At 35.6% G+C, this 19,970-nt stretch overlaps 1 protein-coding gene across 2 annotated transcripts in view; it reads right to left on the bottom strand.

The window, feature by feature from the left end:
* The window catches only part of si:dkey-172j4.3 (diacylglycerol kinase eta), a 126,876-nt gene that overhangs the window by 11,861 nt on the left and 95,045 nt on the right, over positions 1-19,970 (bottom strand). For both annotated transcript variants that reach the window (XM_055007835.1, XM_055007836.1), the window contains 12 exons: positions 18,913-19,004; positions 15,408-15,507; positions 12,757-12,822; positions 9,604-9,775; positions 9,430-9,528; positions 9,268-9,352; positions 9,052-9,159; positions 7,713-7,809; positions 7,528-7,635; positions 7,319-7,432; positions 5,378-5,512; positions 3,512-3,675 (listed from right to left, as the gene is read on the bottom strand). In XM_055007835.1, the coding sequence (XP_054863810.1) occupies positions 3,512-3,675; positions 5,378-5,512; positions 7,319-7,432; positions 7,528-7,635; positions 7,713-7,809; positions 9,052-9,159; positions 9,268-9,352; positions 9,430-9,528; positions 9,604-9,775; positions 12,757-12,822; positions 15,408-15,507; positions 18,913-19,004 (1,340 nt within the window). The remainder of the gene's footprint in view (positions 1-3,511; positions 3,676-5,377; positions 5,513-7,318; positions 7,433-7,527; positions 7,636-7,712; positions 7,810-9,051; positions 9,160-9,267; positions 9,353-9,429; positions 9,529-9,603; positions 9,776-12,756; positions 12,823-15,407; positions 15,508-18,912; positions 19,005-19,970) is intronic.

Genomic DNA, 19,970 nt, shown 5'->3' with positions numbered 1-19,970 from the left:
ACATGGAGGGGAGAGTGGGGTAGGATGAGGCTGTAGGTTAGTTGAGCCACCCCTTGTTTCTAGAAAAACATGGAAGAAATTGGTCATGAGTAAGAGAAGGAGCACATGGAGTAAGAGGTGAGCACGTTTTAGTTAACAAACTGAGTACATTTTTCATGTTTATGGTTTTATGAGTGTTGTCAGGTGCATCAGTAAGCTACAATGTGAGGCTAAAGTGGTAGCATGAAGTTAGGTCTAAACTGCCTGGATGAAGCACTTTTGTTAAAATGGTGGCAGTGGGGTTAAGTTGAGCTAGAAGGCCGGGGTTCAGTTGATCATTGGTAAATAATTACATTACTGTAAATCTGTATGTTGAATAATGGCCCAGTTTTGTAAAAATGACAGTAAAATTAGTTAATTGTAAACATGATTTTGTTCCAAAATGTGTCATCCATGGGCCTTATTGAAGGAAATTGGCCTTTAAAGTTGTACAATTTATCTTTAAATACAACTTCTAAGAGGTCATTTGGTGTTGACTTTTTCTTGCTTTGATTTGGCTCATTACAGAATTGGAGGATACTTTACATCTCACTCATCAAATTTCAAATAATCCATGTACAAAATACTAAAACATGCAGTTGTTGTGTAAATGTTCTTGTCCTGAGACCAAATCTAAAAAAAAAAAAAAAAAAAAAAAAAAAAAAACACTAGGAGAAAAGAATTAATATATTTTTTAAAATGCCAAGTAAGTCTGGAGTTCCCCCTAAAATGCCATTTTTCTCTTGTCCCACCCCCTGATGATCAAATTGAATCTTAAATAAAATGGAACATTTTCCTGAATCAAAATAATATTTGAAATAATAATTACTATACATGGAACATGTCCCACAACAACCGTGTTAGCATAACCCTTTTAGCAGGTAGAAGAAGAAGAAAACAGTGAATCACATGAAACGCTGGAATTAACATCATCAAACAGTTTTCCTAAATAATGGGTGGAACAAAGCCATGTCCTCTCTTCTATTTTTCATATTTTCATAACATCGTCAGCCTTGATTGAATGTCTCACTCTACATCATATTATCAGGATCAGACTAATTCTTTGGACTGTTTTCCATCAGTCAGTTTGTCCTCTTGGTCAGCAGTAACAGCAGCTAAATATCTAGCTTCTACTGCTGAGAGAAAGATCACATTAGCATGGATTAGCAACCCTGTTACTGTGATTAGAGTAGGGTTAGCAAACAACACAGAAAACATGGAATAAAAATGCTACCATTGATGTGGAAGCTGAACCAATCAAGCCTTTGATAGTTTATTATCTATTATTGATGAATATGGAGCAGAAAACAGTAAAACAGAAGGTTTTTTTTTAAAAAAAAAAATTTGAAGTCCAAATGTCCTCCAGTTCTGGAATGATTCTTATAGCATTAGACGAGGTATAAAATGGCACAGTTTACCCTGAAATATTTTCTCCAAAGGCTCAATTTAGATGATTTTTTGAGACAACTTTTTTTTTGGAAAGCCCTATTTTAAAAACAGTTTTGTTTTTTTTGTTTGTTTGTTTTTTTCTTAGATCCAAACCAATTATTTCCCGGATTGCCCCACATCCTCAAGTATATGTTTTATTTCTAGACACCTCAAGTAAAAACGGGTTGATTTTACCCCACTCTCCCCTACTGGTCTCCAAACAAATATCTCCAGAGTCTTGAGCCTTTATTCAATAATAACTTCATACCAAATCTTGCACAGTGCACGCCTTCTTTTGTGCTTTCACTGCATTGAATCTCTTCTGGATAGAAATATTCCCCGTCTGATCGTTTCTCTGCTTCGGAGTCAAATTCACAAACATAATTGAAATATTTATTATCCTGACAGGAATGCTGTTCTGCAGACAGAACTGAAAACGATTACAAGATGAGGGAACTGCAGAGGCACAAATTGTTCATAAATGTGTAAAAAACTGCGATAAAATGACTCGTCTCAGTGAACTTAGCAACTTAGCAAATAAAGCAGCTAATTGCAGTGGGATGAAGGTGGAGCTTTATGGTCTAAATACAAACATCACTTCTTCTTCTTTTGCATGAACTTAAATCTATCAGTTATCAAATAATTCTCATGTAATGTTAGAAATATGTCATTAATGTTGAAAACACTCCACCAGGACAAGTTTACTGTCTGTTCTTTAGAGTGTAGAGGGTTAAAATCCAAGAAAAATAAACATTTCTTTACTTTAAATTAAAGTCTTCCTGATTATTCAAGTACATTTTACCATCTTTTACTCTGACATCTCCCTGTTTTCTGATTATTACTCACTATTCTTATTCTCTAACTGCCTTTAAGTCACATTTACTTTAATTATTCCTTTAATTAGATTAATTAGTCACATTAAAACCCTTCTAGTGGCTCCAACCAAAATTTTTATGTCAAACAGCTCCAGGAAAAGTTCATTTTTAGGGATGCAAATATTGAGATTTTCTTTAAAAACTGATCAGCAACATCATTATCAATGAATAATTGATTAATATATAATATGATTTAAGTAAAGTGGACAGTTTCACATGCTAATATTGCTGTTCAGTACAGGAACTTACATGTTGTTTGGTGCCACAAAAACAACAACATTTATGGATTTATGGTTCAGGTTTTGGATCCCAGAAGATACAGAAATCATTAATATTACGCATTTTTTCCCACCCATCTTAATGGAAAAATGCATCAATATACATAATAAATCAAGAAAAAAAACAGTGGTGCATGGTAACCAAGTACATTTACTTCAGTACACACTAGAAGTACCTGTAGTCGACTATTTCTGTTTTTCATGCCACTATCTACTTATCCTCCACTAGATTTCAGATAAATTTGATTTGTTTACCTCTCCTTATTCATCTGACTATAGAAATCACAAACATGATACATTTTTACCATTTTTAAGGCCAATGTTAGTGGAAAAATGCATCAATATACATAATAAATCAAGATAAAAGCACAAGAACATGTAAAGTGTCACCAGTGGTGCATTGTAACCAAGTACATTTACTAAGTATATATTAGAAGTACTTGTAGTGGAGTATTTTTCTTTTTCATAACACTATCTACTTATACACTACATTTCAGATACATTTTTTTACTTTTACCTCTCTATATTCATCTGACAGCTTAAGTTATTTCACAAATTGAGATTTTTGCACTTAAAACAAAAAGTTAATAAAATACTTTGTTTTGCTAGTAATCAAACTATCAAATTAGTCAACTGACAGAAAAGTGGCCATTATTTTAATAAGTGCAGAGAGCACTTATGTTTAATTATTACAGAGAAAATAATGAGTAGATTAATATATCAATAAAAGTAATCATTAGATGAACAATAAATGGGCTCCACTTCAACTAACTACAGCAATAAAATCCTGACTAAAACTACATTAATATGACAGTCACAGTAGACATACTTCTGCATGGAGTACGTTTACTTGTACTTCTAGAAGACATTAGTGACGACACTTGGATACTCTCTTGTGGTTTCAGCACTGACTTGTTGATGAGCGTGTCGGCCACGATGCCCAGCTGCTGGACCTGAGCGCACTCCTCCTCCGTCAGGTACTCCATGGACTGCTGGGAGTTAAGGCGGGGCCTGGTGGCGCGGTAGCTGTCAATCTTCCTCTTGTCCTCCCACGACTTCAGCGTGCTCTCGAACGCCTGGAGGCACCAAGACCAGGAAGATGTGGGCGTTAGGCAGCGATTATTGAATTAAAAAGTGACGACAAATCAAACTCAAGAGACACCTGAGGGCTGCAATATCAAGCAAATGGGTTAGCTGAGCCCAAAGTCGGAGTTTTCAGTGTCAGGAAGGTCTTTAACCTGCTAGATCTCCATGGTAACTGATGCTGTGGAGCTAGATCTCCATGGTAACTGATGCTGTGGAGCTAGATCTCCATGGTAACTGATGCTGTGGCACTAGATCTCCATGGTAACTGATGCTGTAGAGCTAGATCTCCATGGTAACTGATGCTGTAGAGCTACATCTCCATGGTAACTGATGCTGTAGAGCTAGATCTCCATGGTAACGGATGCTGTGTCGCTACATCTCCATGGTAACTGATGCTGTGGAGCTACATCTCCATGGTAACTGATGCTGTGGCACTAGATCTCCATGGTAACTGATGCTGTAGAGCTAGATCTCCATGGTAACTGAGGCTGTGGAGCTAGATCTCCATGGTAACTGAGGCTGTGGAGCTAGATCTCCATGGTAACTGATGCTGTAGAGCTAGATCTCCATGGTAACGGATGCTGTGTCGCTACATCTCCATGGTAACTGATGCTGTGGAGCTACATCTCCATGGTAACTGATGCTGTGGCACTAGATCTCCATGGTAACTGATGCTGTAGAGCTAGATCTCCATGGTAACGGATGCTGTGTCGCTACATCTCCATGGTAACTGACACTGTGAAGCTAGATCTCCATGGTAACTGATGAATATTCAACCTGTAACATTAATTTCATTTTGATTTGGCCACAAATTAACTTGATGTCCTTCATTATGGGACAGAGTCAGACCTAAATGCACTTCAATGCAATATCATGTTTAAATATATGAAGTTTAACAGCTGCCAGTTACAAATAATCAGCTGCAATGATCTGTAAAATAAATATATTAACTCACATTTAACAGTTTTCTATCAACATTTACCGTTCTAATTTTTATATTCCTCATAGCTCTCCATTCAAACAACCTGTTGACTGAAGCAGCTGAACACCATCGGTTCATCTACTGCAGAAGACGAGTCACATGATGCGTTAAATGACTCCTTTTGTGTGAACAGAGTCTGAAGCAGAAAGTCTGTTATCTGTTTTTATCGAGCCAAACACTGGCTTTGTGATTCACGGAGTTTCTTTAGTGTGTTTGTGAAGATAAAAACTGCAGATTTGAGGCGGCAAAATTAGACATGGGTGCATTTTCCTGTGCGTCTGTACCGACGTACGACAGAAAAATCATCTTTTTATGTGTGAATCTGCTGTAACTTTCTAAGTTTCAACCTGAAACATAACTGTCATCGTTTTACTGAATAAAAGCCACATTTAGGAGGATAAAACCTCCTTCTCTCTCTGTGGGAAACCATGGAAACGCAGCTGCCCAAATGTGCTCGGCTCAAGAGAGCTCTCCGAGGTTTGAGCGGCGTGAAGGGAGAACAAACACCGCGGGTCTGGATGTGATTTAAGAAATCCCAAAATAGAAAGTGTCAACAACACGGGCACAGAGCCGAAGCCGGGGAGCCCAGAGCGGATTCTCAGCTGCAATATTTACGAAAGGAGGAATATTTCAAGCTCTTTTCTCATGTAGCGGTGCTGTACAGACACACAACCCCGTAGGATGTTGTTCAGGTTACTGTCGGGCCTTACTCTGTCTCTGGTGAGCATCTGGGCTCGGTTCTTGTGGACGATCTGGACGATGCCGGGCGGCTGGATCCAGGCCTCTCCGTCCACCTGGACCGGAACACCTTCCTCCCCCAGGATGGTGATCTTCACCTGCCGGCACTGAGGAGCACAAAATAGCAGCTGTTTGTTTCTTCCACGCATAAAGAGCAGTTTTTTATTTACTTCTGTCCTCTGCTGCTCGAAATTTGTGCATTTTAAGAGCCGAATATGTCTTGAATTCTAATTTTCTTCTAATTTTTGAACAGCACAATCTGTAATTAGCGGCTTTAGCGTTGTCCGGTGCAGAATCCCTCTTGAAATTTGCCATTTTATTTTATTTTATTTTATTTTTCACAGCTTAAAGGTCTCTAAAAACTCAAGAAGCTTGATGCACATGTGCTGAAAACAGTGAAAACTCGCATGTTTTGGCACATAAGTGGGACAAAATGGCTCCATTATGCCGCCTACAAAATTTCAATCAACTAGTTGCACAAATTATTAACTTCAAAACAGTTCAAGCTTCTATGAAATGATGTTTTTGCTTGCTTTGTCCTCGTTCATGGTGTCACTTTGAACAAAAAGCCTTTCTCTCAATTTTTCCTGAATAATCCTCAGAAACCCAAAACCTGCAGTGGGTTTGGAAGACATGTTATCTTTTTCAAAACGGCCAAAAAGACTTAGACTTATATGAGATAGAAACTGTAAAAACACAAAGATTGGACAGATTTTTCCTCTCATGTCACGTACTGTGTATGTGAGCTTAAAGTTGTGATGTTTAATATCGCTTTATTCAACTTGTCTCATTTAGAAATTAGCCAAAAACAGTTTGTACCACATTCGTTAAAAAAATGAACCGAGAGGACCCAAGTATTGGGTGTTTAAATGTTTAAAAATGTGTGTAGTAAAACATCCACAACATTCAGAGATTTACCAATTTATCATTTTTGTTTCCAGTACTGGGCACTTGGAAAAATGCTGTTCCGTTATTTCCCCCATTTTCTTGTAAAATAAAGACATTCAATTTTCTTTTTTTCTTTATTGTGATGTCTTAACTTTGCTGCACAGAATTTTTTAATAGTGTTATTATTTTTATTTTTTTATTTTTAATGTATTTGCATTTTAATTTTAGTCATTGTATTTATTTATATTTACTTCATTTTAATTTTTATTTGTATTTATTAAATTTAAATGTATTTTTATTTATTTATATTTAATATATTTATATTTTAATTCTAATTGTTGCATTTATTTATATTTACTTAATTTTAACAAAGCTTTTAAATTTTTTTTATAAATTCATTTTGCATATTTTTAATGTATTTACATTTGAATTTTATTTATTTTAATTTCTAAAAATTTTTATTTAATTTTATGTATTTGTTATTTTTGAATTTATGAGTTTTTGTTATATTCAACCTGCTGTTAAACAGTTTCGGGTTTTAATTTTTTATTTTTGTAAAATGAGTCATCAAAAAAATTCTAATTCTGTTTCCTTTTTCCTGATTTATGATGTCATAATTTTGCTTTGCTGTACAGAATTTTTAAAGTCATTTTTTTGTTAATATATATATTTTTTTGCACTTATATTTATTTATTTTAAATGTATTTATATTTTAAGTTTTGTTATTGTATTTATTTAATTTTTAATTTATTAATTTAGATTTTTTTACATTTTAATGTATTTTTATTTATTCATGTATTCTAAATTTCTGAATTTATGCAGTTTTTATTCTATTTAACCTGCTGCTAAAAAAACCCCATGCATGTTAATTGGTTTTAACACTTGCTAAGTTCTGTCTGCTTGTAGTCATGGTTGTTCTGTTTCCAAAGAGATGCAGGACTTTATGCTCAATAACTATTAAAGTTCTTGGTATTAAATTACAGTACCCAGTGGATAAACCCAGTGAGTGTCTCCAGGTGAGCTACCTGAGCGATGCGGTGGTGCTGCAGGTTGATGACTCTGGACATGGCCATCTGCATGCTGCCGAACACGGCCACCACCTCCAGCTTCTTATCGTCAAACGACGGAGCGCCGAAGTTCTGGACGAAAACAAAACAAACACTGTCGGTATAAAGTACAACTTGAATCTGATCCTCTTAAATCCTGATCCTCTCCTAAAATATTGAATCCTCACGTTGTCCTCCTTGGTGCCTCCCCAGAAGTTGATGCCTCCTGCATAGCTGGGGATGTTGAGGACGGCTAAACCCTGGAGACTGGGCAGAGACATGGGAACGCCGTCGCACTGTGGAGACCGAAGGAGGACGTTTAAACTACGTCCAGCTTCCTGTTTGTTAGAGAACATCTGAGAGTGTTTCTGACCTCCAGCTGGACTCGCTGCTCCAGGTTCTTGTAGGTCTTCTGGACCAGCTCTTTGGTTCCCAGGACTCCGTACCACATCATGTTCTTGGTGCGACTGCTGCAGACAGAGAGGAAGAGGAAACCAATCAGCGATGGAGCTCTAAATACTACATTACCCATCAGCCTCAGCTGTTGGTAGCTAAACTTCTAAACAAAACGCAATAACTGTTGAAGTAATTTGCCTGAAATCAAAACTCAAGTCGACACCAGCAGCTGGTTTTAAGCTCTTGAGGTAAGCTCTTGTAAGACCTGTGATTTTTTTTTTGCCGAAATACACCTTTATTTGGTTATATCACACGTACTAAAAAGTCACCATGGTAAATGAAAAGAAGCCAAATTAGGGGTTAAAAGTGATACAAAACACTTCTTTTTAACTTGGGTTTTATATCTTGCTGATGTTACAGCAGGTTAAATATCATAAAAACTACATAGACTTAAAAAAAATAAATAAATAAATTAAAACAAAAATATAGAAAAAATAAATAAATAAAAATGGTTAGGATGTAAAGTAAATACAAATCTAAATAATTATAATAAATACACTTAAAATTAAAATAAAAATCGACACAAATTAAAATACAAATATGTCAAAATAAATAAAAACACATTAAAATCAATAAATAAAAACTGATAAGACAAATAAATAAAATGAATGTAAAATAAATAAATAAAAATAAAGTAAATATAAATAAATACGAATAAAATTTAAATAAAAATACAGTACAAAATAAAAATACATTAAAAATAAACAAAAATAAAAAGACATTTAAAATTAATAAATCAAAATAAATCAAAATACATAAAAATTAAGTACAATTTAAATAAAACTAATAAATAAAAAAATAAATCAATCAATCAAAAATGAAAATACATCAAAAATAAATAGAAATAAACAACACTAAAAATTCATTAATCTCAATAAAAACAATATTAAATACAATAACTAAAATCAAAATACATCAAAACTAAATAAAATACATAAAAAAATTAATAAAGAAAAATAAACAAACAAATAAATTCAAATTAGAATAAATAAAAAATAAAACAAAATATTTTAAAATAAAGCAAATGTAAATCTAAATAAATACAAAATAACTAAAATTCGAATCAAAATAATTAAGAACAATCAAATAAATAAAATACAATAAAAACCTATTTTAATTATGTCCAGATTAAAGGTAAAATCTTTACTTATGCTGCACCAGTGTGATTCTTTAACTACAATCTAATTCTGAGATCTGTTAAGTTCCATAATTCACCAGTGCAGCTGCTTTCTAACCAGGTCTGTGCGTCTTCATACCTGCATTTCTTAGGATGTTCGTCTCTCTTGTTGTTGAACTCGAGGGAGATTTTGGCGTCCAGACCGATTCCAAAGTAGTTGTTCATCACACACTTCTCTGAGCATTGTCTGCAGACACACAACATGTAGGCCTGTTTAATAATGAATTATTAATAATAATAATGTATTACGACACTCAAACACACACAGCGGGCAGCAGGAAAGCCTCAGACTTACACCGAGTCCTCGCTGAAGGTCACCGTCTGGAGGCTCTCTGGTTTCTCCAGGACGATGGGGGACGTCGGACTCAAGCTTCCTGGACCTGAAAGAAAGAATGAAGTCGAGTTTCTCTTCAAGTTTAACAACAAACAAACTCCCTCTGATCAAAGAGAGTCTTACGTGGCTCGGCGTCCTTCAGCTCCTCGCTGTTTTCCCGTTTGATGGAGGAGGACGACGACATCCTCTGGACCTGCGTGTGTCGGTTCTGTTCGTCCACCACTGAAACGACCACGGAGCGTCAGCGGACCGCACTGAGCGCGCTCAGAACGTTGTAACAGACGGAGCGCTTCCTACCTTTCTCGGCCTGCTCGATGATCTGCCTCAGGGCTTTCTTCAGGCTGTTGGCTCGGAGCATCAGCTGCTCCTTGGACCGGTACGTTTTACCCTCCGAGCCCGACTCGCCGCCGCTCTCCCCGGGGCTCGAACCGCCGCTCTCCTGGCTGGGAACCGAACCCGCGGGCACCACCTGGACCAACACACACAAAACCTGCAAGATATTCTGCTGTACTCATCTTAAACGACATTTTGCAGAATCCAGATGGAACCCTGAATTTCCACAAGATCTATTCTATTTGATGATGTTTAATATTGATTTACCCGTCTCATTTATAAATGAACCAAAAACACTTTGCACCTCATTTCTTTAAAAAAAAAAAAAAAAAAAAACTGAACTGAGAGGACACAAGTACTGCAAAGAATTCTTTAAAATGTGTGTAGTAAAATATCTACAACATACCAATTTACCATTTTTTAGTTTCCAGTACCGGGACACTTGAAAAAACGCTAATTCTGTTTTTCCCCCATTTTTTTGTAAAATAAAGACATTCAACTTTCTTTTCATCATGATTTATGATATCTTAACGTTGCTTTGCTGCATAGAATTTTTAATGTATTTTTAAAATGATTTTATTTATTTATCTTTAATATATTTATATTTTCATTTTAGTTATTGTGTTTTATTTATTTTTGACTTCATTGTAATTTATTGATTTTATTAATTTTTAATGTATTTATATTTTATTTTACTTATTTACAGTGATTTTATTTTCATTTATTGATTTTTATTTAGTGATTTTTAATATATTTTTACTTCAGTTTTAGTTATTTTATTTATTTATATTGATATTAATTGATTTATTTAATGTATTTATATTTTCATTTACATATTGTATTTATTTATATTTATTTTTAATTTATTGATATTTATTTATTTTTAATATATTTATATTTTCATTTTAGTTATTGGATTTATTTATATTTATTTTATTTCAATTTATTGATTTTCATGTATTAATTTTTTATGCATTTATATTTTATTTTACTGATTTATGCTGACTTTTTTAATTTATTGATTTTTAATGTATTTATATTTTCATTTTACTTATTGTATTTATTTATATTTGATTTATTTTAGTTTATTGATTTTAATTAATTGATTTTTAAAATACATATATTTTAATTTTGTTATTATATTTATTTATTTTAATTTATTGATTTTAATTTATTGACTTGAAGGTATTTATATTTTAATTTTAGTTATTTTATTTATTTATATATATTTTATTTTATTTTAATTAATTATCTTAGTTCATAAATTTTCAATGCATTTTTATTTGTTTATTTTATATTTTTTTTAATTTTATGAGCACCCCCAAAGTGGAAGTTTTAACCAGAAAACGTCTCCTCATTCATACATTTTTATTATTCGAGCCACATCCCGTGTCTCCTCCTTGTTTCGAGAGGAAGCAGTTAATATTCACTTGAGGGATTTCCATTTTTTATTCATCAAATATAAAATATACATTTGATTCAAAGCTAAAAATCCCTTTTTATGGAGCAGGAGGCTGAAATCATGCTGACAGTTTGAAGGTAGCGCTATTTCTTTTTAAAGTTCTGACATCAAAACGTGAATAAAAGTGAAGCTGCTGTTTTCACTGTGAAGGATCAGGTTGAATTTGGTGGTTTAAAAACCTCTGGGGTTAGAAACATTATAGAGTATAAATAAATAAAGCAAGTCTAATCGATCACTTACTATACAAAAGAATGACTGGTTTACAGGGATTTATGCTGTAAATAAAAGGAAAAATGCACCAAAAAACTGTGGATAAAGCAAAAAAAAAAATGCAATTATTGGTGACGTAGCTCACATTTTTGCAGAGATCAACACTTCATATAATATACATAATAACTATAACATAAAATAAGGATATTGGAATATATTAGAGCAAATGACTTAATGCCAAATCAAAAAAAATACTGTGATTTCCACCTTCTTGTTTAGATGTTTAGTTTACCACCAAAAAACAATGCAATTATTGGTGAGATCTCTCACATTTTTGCAGAGATCAACACTCTATATAAGAAACACTGACGATCAGGACAAAAAATAATGATATTGGAATAATTTTGGAGCAAATTATTTAACGTCATATCCAAAAAACTGCTGTGATTTCCACCGACTTGATCAGATTTTTAAGTTTAAATACTCTTTAGAAGCATGAAAATGTAAAAATCTGTTTTATACTGTAAATAAAAAGAAAAATGTACCTAAAAATATGTGTAAAGAGCAAAAAAAATTTAATTATTGGTGACATAATTCACACTTTTGCAACTTAAACATCCTGACATGATGCTAACATGATAAAAGTTAAAAGATAAATAAAAGATAATGCTAAATAAAAAAAAAACAAAAAACAAAAAATGATTTCCACCTTTTTGTTTAGATGTTTAGTTTAAATACTGTTAAAAAAATCTGGTTTACAGTGATTTATACTGTAAATAAAATAAAAAATGTATCAAAAATTGTGGATAAAGTTCAAAAAAGAGCAATTATTGGTGACATATCTCACATTTTTGCAGAGATCAACACTTTATATAATAAACATTAATAATCAGGACAAAAAATAATAATACTGAAATAATATTGGAGCAAATTAATAAACACTAAATCTAAACAATACTGCGATTTCCACCTTCTTGTTTAGATGTTTAGTTTAAATATTGTTGAGAAGCATGAAAATGTAAAAATCTGCTAAGTGCACCAAAAAAATGTGGATAAACAAAAATAATACAATTATTGGCACAATATCACATTTTTGCAACTTATTTAAACATCCTTATGATTCCAACATGACAAAAGTTAAGAGATAAATAAAAGATAATGGTAAATCAAAAAAAATACTGATTTCCATCTTCTTGTTTAGATGTTTAGTTTAAATATTTTATGAAAAGATGAAAATGTAAAAAATCTGTTCATTGTAATTCAGCCTTCAGGTCTATACTGTGGTCCCTTAGAAGGTCCACAACCTCCAGGTTGGGAACCACTTTCCCAGAAAATGAGGCAAACAAGCAGATTTTGTCAATTTTTTAGCCTTTTCAAATCTCATTTTGGTGCAAAACACTCACAAATTGTCGGGTTATTCAGTGTTTTCAATCAGCTGTTATTACCTGAGCTTCGGCTTCCTCACTTAAGGCCTTGACGAGGGAATCGAGCTTCTCGTTCAGCAGCGCACACTGGAGAGGGAGAATCAGACAGGAGATTTTGACTGTTTACTTCAGAATCACGAGTGTAAATCTGGCGACACATCAGCGCTGGGCAGGACTTCTGAAACTGTCTGAGGCTGCAGCAGATCAATAAACGCTTTCATTCATACAAGACTTTTATCTAGTAAAGTGACGGCTGAGTTTCCCGCCAGGCATCAAAAGAGGACGAGTTAGCGGGAAAGAGCTTAAAACACTGATGGGAAGGTTTGGTGGAAGCTTGAGACGCCTCTGCTGCCTGAAAAGATTCGCTTTTTTTAGGAAAATGTCTTATGAAAGTGTTTATTTTTAAAAGAAATATGTCTCCCATGAGCATGGTTTCATTTGTAGCTTCAAACTTTTACTGAAGTATTTAGATTATGACCTCATAGCATTCAGTTTTCCCTCTTTTCTCTCCATTCACTAAGAAACTCTGAACATCTCCTGAAAATCTGAAGACTCCAGGACATAAACTTCAAGACATGGACATCTGAAAGTAGCATCTTGTTCAATTTCCAACTCATGAGAGATTTATTGAAAATTTCCATTGGGGAGAAAACAGCAAATTCTGGCAAACAAGCCTCAGTTTTTTGTTTAAGACACAATTTCCAAACGGCCAGACGGATGTCATAAATCATGGGTAGGTTGATGAAATTTGGGATAGTAAGAGATGGAAGTAACATCGACTTGTGTGTAAAGTTTCAATATCCTTCCATGTTGTCTTCATGCTGAAACATTCAGTCTATTTAAACTAATAATTCAACTCATTGACTTTAGACAAAGCAACTTGAGGCCTTCTTCATTGAGAAAAGTTGGAACTTCTGAACATCTCCTGAAAATCTGAAGAATCTAGGACATAAACTTCCAGAGATATGGACATCTGAAAGTCCCATCTTGGTCAATTTCCAACTCGTGAGAGGTTTGTTGAAAATTTCCCTTGGGGAGAAAGCAGCTAATTCTGGCAAGCAAGCCTCAATTATGTGCTTAAGACCTCTTAGATTCAGGATTTGTTCAAAAATCACAAATAAAGTGGATTGTCTCTAAGACAAACGATCTATTTGATCAATATTATTGTGAGAATAATGTCTGAATGACTTTACCAGTGCGTAGAAAGCTTTCATGCTAGTAGAAATGGGAGATATGGACAATCAACGTTGACATGGTTAAAAAAGACATTAATTTCCAAATGGCCAGATGGACGTCTTGAATCATGGGTAGGTTGATGAACGTTGGGACAGTAAGAGATGGAAGTAACAGGAACTTGAGGCCTTCTTTATTGAGAAAGATCTGAACCGTTCACCACTGGGTGAAAAATTCTGAAAATGCTGGAACTTCTGAACATCTCCTGAAGACTCCAGGATGTAAACTTGAAGAGATGTGGACGTCTGAAAGTGGCATCTCATTCACTTTCCAACTCGCGAGAGGTTTATCGAAACTTTCCATTGGGTGAAAAGTGATGAAAACGTTGGAATTTTAGCTAAAATGGGCAGATGTCAGTTTGAAATGCCAAAGATCATTCCTACAAAGTTTCAAGAGATTCTGAGGTGGTCCAGCAACCACTCAACAGTATTAACACATTTAAACGTGGTCCTAACATGATCTGTGTTGGATAAAGTGTATATTAATGCATCAGATTAGTTTTGTCTTGCAAAAAACAACCAAAAAATAAATAAATATAACTCCCACCCTGCATTGCATTCCCTGTCAGGCTTCAGGCCAACACCCTAGATGTATTAATCAGTGAGCTAAGAACAATTATAAACCAACAGATTTAGCTTTTAGTTCTCATTACTCCTGTTAATCAGGAAATGCACAGTAAGAATAAGGATGTCGGTGAAAAGTAGCCGCTGCCGCTAGAAACATATTTTGTTTATCTAGAACAAATTATCCTCCTACAGCATCTGCCTGTCAGAGGATAATTTGGGATGATTCTAGCTAACAGCTGCAAGGAAATATCTTAGAAAGGGGAAACAGTAATTTTTCCTTCACAGGTACTATTGATGAGTTTATTAGCATTTATTACAGAGAATAATCAATCAGTAACATTAGTTTGACTTTGATTTGGCCACAAATTAACATTAACGCATGTTAAACAGATTTCTACAAGCATTTATCCTCAAAAGTAGTTATTTTCCTCGTTGTTGTGCATTAAAACAACCTGTCGACTGAAGCATCTGAACACCACTGGTTCATTTTATGCAGCAAAATGAGTCACATGATGAGTTTGAAGTAGAAAGTCTGAAAGTTGATAAACACTTTCATGATGCCCTTTGATGGAGGTTTTAGACCAAGAAAGTCTGGATATGTTGAAGAGAATAACAGCTGAAGGTCTTTTAGAAAAACGGAGAGTTGACTTTGACCCACTTTTTCACCTCCAACACTCAGCCTTCCAGCTTCAACGTCGCTTTTAAACTCTTTTTCAGAGCGTACTGGAAGGACACAAAGCTCGGAGGGATTGATAACACTGAACCTTCAACTATATTTCACACTTTCTCCATTATATACACACACCTACACTTGCCCACTAGTTGCTGTTACACAACCTCTTACATAATGGCCGCACACAAAAACCCTTTTACCTTCTTTGCCATGGCATCTGCCTCCTCCTTGTTCTCCGTGGCTCTCTCGTACGCCTTCCCCACCTCCGCCACGAAGTCATTCACCGTCCCACACAGGAACCTGGACGGGCGAGAGGGTTAAACGTGATTAACACCCAGAACCCAGCGCGCTATGCGGCTAGCATGTTGTGGTTTTGGTGATTCACCGCGCTGCAGATTACAAACGGTTTCATTATCGCCCACCTGCCTGTCAGCCTCGTCGCCTCCACACACACTATTTACTCTCAGCTGCTGCGTGACTCAGCGGGAGGTTTTTCTCCAAATTCACACGGTCCTCCAGCTTTTTACAAATATTGGATGCTGCAAATGAACATCGCTTCTCTACGCTGTCCTGATTGATTTCTGTGCATTACAGATGTTTCTGTGCACCATGTCAAGATGAATATGCAGGGGTTTTGAAAGGCTGTTGTGTTAAATATTCTGGAAGGTGGGACTGTTCAGTCAGTATGTCTTTTCTCAGCAGCTGCAGGTAAAGCACATCTTATCTATTACTTATGATTATATGAAAGAACAACTGATTTGCAGTGATTTATACTGTAAATGAAATGGAAAATGCACCAAAAACTGTAGCTAAAGCAAAGAAAATGCAATTATTGTCTCCCATTTTTGCAGTGGTAAAGGGAGATCAACACTATATTATAAACGTTAATAATCAGGACACAAAATGAGGATATTGGAATAATATTGGAGCAAATTATTTAACGCCAAATTAAAGAAAAAATACTTTGACTTCCACCTTTTGTTTATATGATTCGCTTAAATATTCTTTAGAAGCATGAAAATGTAAAAATCTAATCTAAAACAAGGAGCACACTAGTGTTCCGACTTACTAAAGTCTATGATGTACTAGCGAGAAACTTTGGCATCTGAAACTGACATCTGCCCATTTTTTTAGCTGAACTTCCAACATTTTCATATTTTTTTCCGATAGAAGGTTTCAGGAAATCTCTCACTAGTTGGAAATTGAACGAGATGCCACTTTTAGATGTCCACATCTCTTCAAGTTTACATCCTGGAGTCTTCAGATTTTCAGGAGATGTTCAGAAGTTCCAACATTTTCATAATTTTCCACCCAATGGTGAATAGTTCAAACATTTCTCAGCACAAAAGGCCTCAGGTTCCTCAATGAATTGAACTATTTGGTTAACTAGATAAAATATTTCAGCACGAAGACAACATGGAAAGTCACTGAAACTTGGCGCACAAGTAGATGTTACTTCCATCTCTTACTATTCCAAAGTTCATCAACCTACCCATGATTCAAAATATCCATCTGGCCGTTTGGAAAATAATTACTTTTTTATGTGTGTCAATGTTGATTGTCCATAACTCCCCTTTCTACTAACATATGAAAGCATTCTGAGCATTGGTAAAGTCATTCAGACATTATTCTCACAATAACACTGATCAAATAGATCGCATGTCTTAGAGACATTTCACTTTATTTGCGATTTTTGAACAAATCCTGAACCTAAGAGGTCTTAATCTGCATTCTCTCCATTCACCAGAAACTTCTGAACATCTCCTGAAAATCTGAAGACTCCAGAACATAAACTTGAAGAGATATGGCCATCCGACAGTGGCACCTCGTTCAATTTCCAACTAGCAAGAGATTCATTGCAACTTTACGTTGGGTGACAAATTATGAAAATGTTGGAATTTTAGCTAAAAAAAAATGGACAGATATCAGTTTGAGATGCCAAAGACCATTTCTAAAAAGTGTCAACAGATTCGGAGATGGTCCAGTGACTGACTTCCTCTAATCTTGCTGAGCTGACACGGAATAACCCAGCTAATGCAAACACATCTCACCTGGATACCACAATGTGCAGAACAGCCCGGTGTCTTTATTTAAAGTTCCTATGAAAGATGATACGAATCACGGTGAGCGACTTTTAGTCTCCTGCAAACATCACCGACAGCAGATACACACCAGTGAGCGTCTGTTTCTGTTGTGCTTCGTCGATTATCCTTGACATTTACCAACACTATGGACATGCAGCTGCTATTTTCCTACTTTCTAGTCCTCTTGGAGGATCCTTTTATACAAGTAGAGCAATTCGAATGTGCATATTTTGCACTACTACTGAGCTCTTGTGGACTTCTGAGGATGATGAAACTTCCATCCTACAAACTTTTAGCCACAAAAGCCCTAGAAAATGCGTCGAGTATCACAATCTGCACCATTTGTTAGGTACAGGTTCGCAGTTTTTATAGGTTCCACTGAGGTTTTCTATGACTAAAACATGGAATTTCGTACCAATTATACAGAAAATGGAGGCGGTTGCTTGAGTTTCTTCATTTCCAGGTTCCATCCAAACAACTTTTTAGCTACACCTCAGCAGTTAAATACAATTTAACACGATGATAGAAGGTTACGCTTTGTGGTACCACAAAGCATAACCTTCTAACATCTTATTAAATTATATTTAACTGTGCTCTACAAATGCAAAGTGACAAAAACATTCCATATTGTGACCACAAAGCAACAACAACATACCTATGACGTGCATTTTTCTGTCGAACTTTAGCCTTCCTGCTGGTTATCTAGTTCCTTTAGGCCTCTTTACATGCGTTTGTATCGTCTATTGACCTTGTCTGTTATCTTTAGGGTTCGTGAAGGTTGTTTTTTTTTTTTTTTCTTTTTACCAGCTAGCAAGATTTATGGCTTTAAAATTGACATGTAGCAGCAGAATGTCAGTTCTAACCTAAAGATCATCTAGGTTAGCTCTCAAGTTGTTTTGTTGTTGGTCCATGTATGACGTCTTTAGGTTTACCTTCACTCATCTGTCTTTACGGTCTAATGTAGGTCAGCAGCAGCTCATTGTTAATGCTTAAAGTGAACCATTAGAGTCTGACAGCACTCTTAGATTACTTAATACTCCCTTAACACATTTATAACAGTAATTGATATTAATGTGTGACGTGAGGAAAAGTTCAATCTAATCTGCATGTACATCAATGCATCTTTGTATTTCTATGACACTAAGTGAAGAAATCCAAGTAGTGAATACACTTATTCAATAAATGCTGATGGAATCCTTAAATTAATGCTATTTCTGAGTGTTTCTATTAACCATTAGCTAACCAAAACCTGATAAAACCCTTCAAAGACCCACATTTAAAAAAGCAAGGCTGCATTGTCTTGGTGTAGCATTTCTGTGAAAATGTACTTTGAGTTCGAGGTGTTTAAACGTCTGAACAACAATTGGCGTTGCACTCAGAACGATGGAGATAAGTGCTCCGTAATGGACGGTGAACTTTTCCCAGAGGGCGACTACTAATGCACTAATGTACCGAGGATGACCCGAAACCCTGATTCAACCGACTCCTTCACGCACACACTTAAGCAAAAAACCAAAAAAAATCAATACCCGTTGACCCGACACTCACTGCTCCTCTTTCTCTTAACATATATCTTTCTACTTTGCTTTTTCTTGCTGTTAAAGGAAATCACGTCACATACTTAGCGGAGGAAATGACGTCGCTGTGTTTGTCCGAGTCCAGGATCTTGGCGAGGTGGGAGGCCACGGAGTCGGCATACTGAGTGATGTGGACCTGAAACACAAAGAAAGACTTCTGTTAACTGTAGGAACCCTGCATCGGCTTTACACTTTGTTGATATGACTTTTTAGGGCAATGCGCATTTAATTCACAGTGTAATAATCAATCCAAACTCTGAACACACTGTTAAATCAAACCAGAATGCGTCCATGGAACTTATATCTGTACACGAAGTTCAATTTCTATACATTACCGTTCAAAAGTTTGGGGTCACAGACAATTTCATGTTTTCCATGAAAACTCACACTTTTATCCATGTGCTAACATAACTGCACAAGCGTTTTCTAATCATCAATTAGACTTTCAACACCATTAGCTAACACAATGTGGCATTAGAACACAGGAGTGATGGTTGCTGGAAATGTTCCTCTGTTTCCCTATGGAGATATTCCATTAAAAACATGGCACCAGGATGCACTATGGGAAGAAGGCCAGCTGGTGGAGGCAGTGTGATGCTTTGGACAATATTCTGCTGGGAAATCTTGGGTCCTGCATCCATGTAGATATTACTTTGACATGAACCACCTATCTAAGCATTGTTGCAGACCATGTACACCCTTTCATGGTATTCCCTGATGGCTGTGGCCTCTTACAGCAGGATAATGCACCGTGCCACAAAGCATAAATTGTTCAGGAATGGTTTGAGGAGCACAACAACATGTTTGAGGTGTTGAATTGTCCTCCAAATTCCCCAGATCTCAATCCAATGCTGGACAAACAAATCTGATCCATGGAGGCCAAACCTCACAACTTCCAGGACTTAAAGCATCTGCTGCTAACATCTTGGTGCCAGATACCACAGCACACCTTAAGGGGTCTAGTTGAGTCCAGATACCATAGAACACCTTCAGGGGTCTAGTGGAGTCCAGATACCACAGAACACCTTCAGGGGTCTAGTTGAGTCCAGATACCATAGAACACCTTCAGGGGTCTAGTGGAGTCCAGATACCACAGAAAACC

This window comes from Amphiprion ocellaris, chromosome 23 (assembly GCF_022539595.1).
Source record: "Amphiprion ocellaris isolate individual 3 ecotype Okinawa chromosome 23, ASM2253959v1, whole genome shotgun sequence".
In the NCBI taxonomy this organism is placed as follows: Eukaryota; Metazoa; Chordata; class Actinopteri; family Pomacentridae; genus Amphiprion; species Amphiprion ocellaris.
This window is presented reverse-complemented; position numbering and strand designations above follow the sequence as displayed.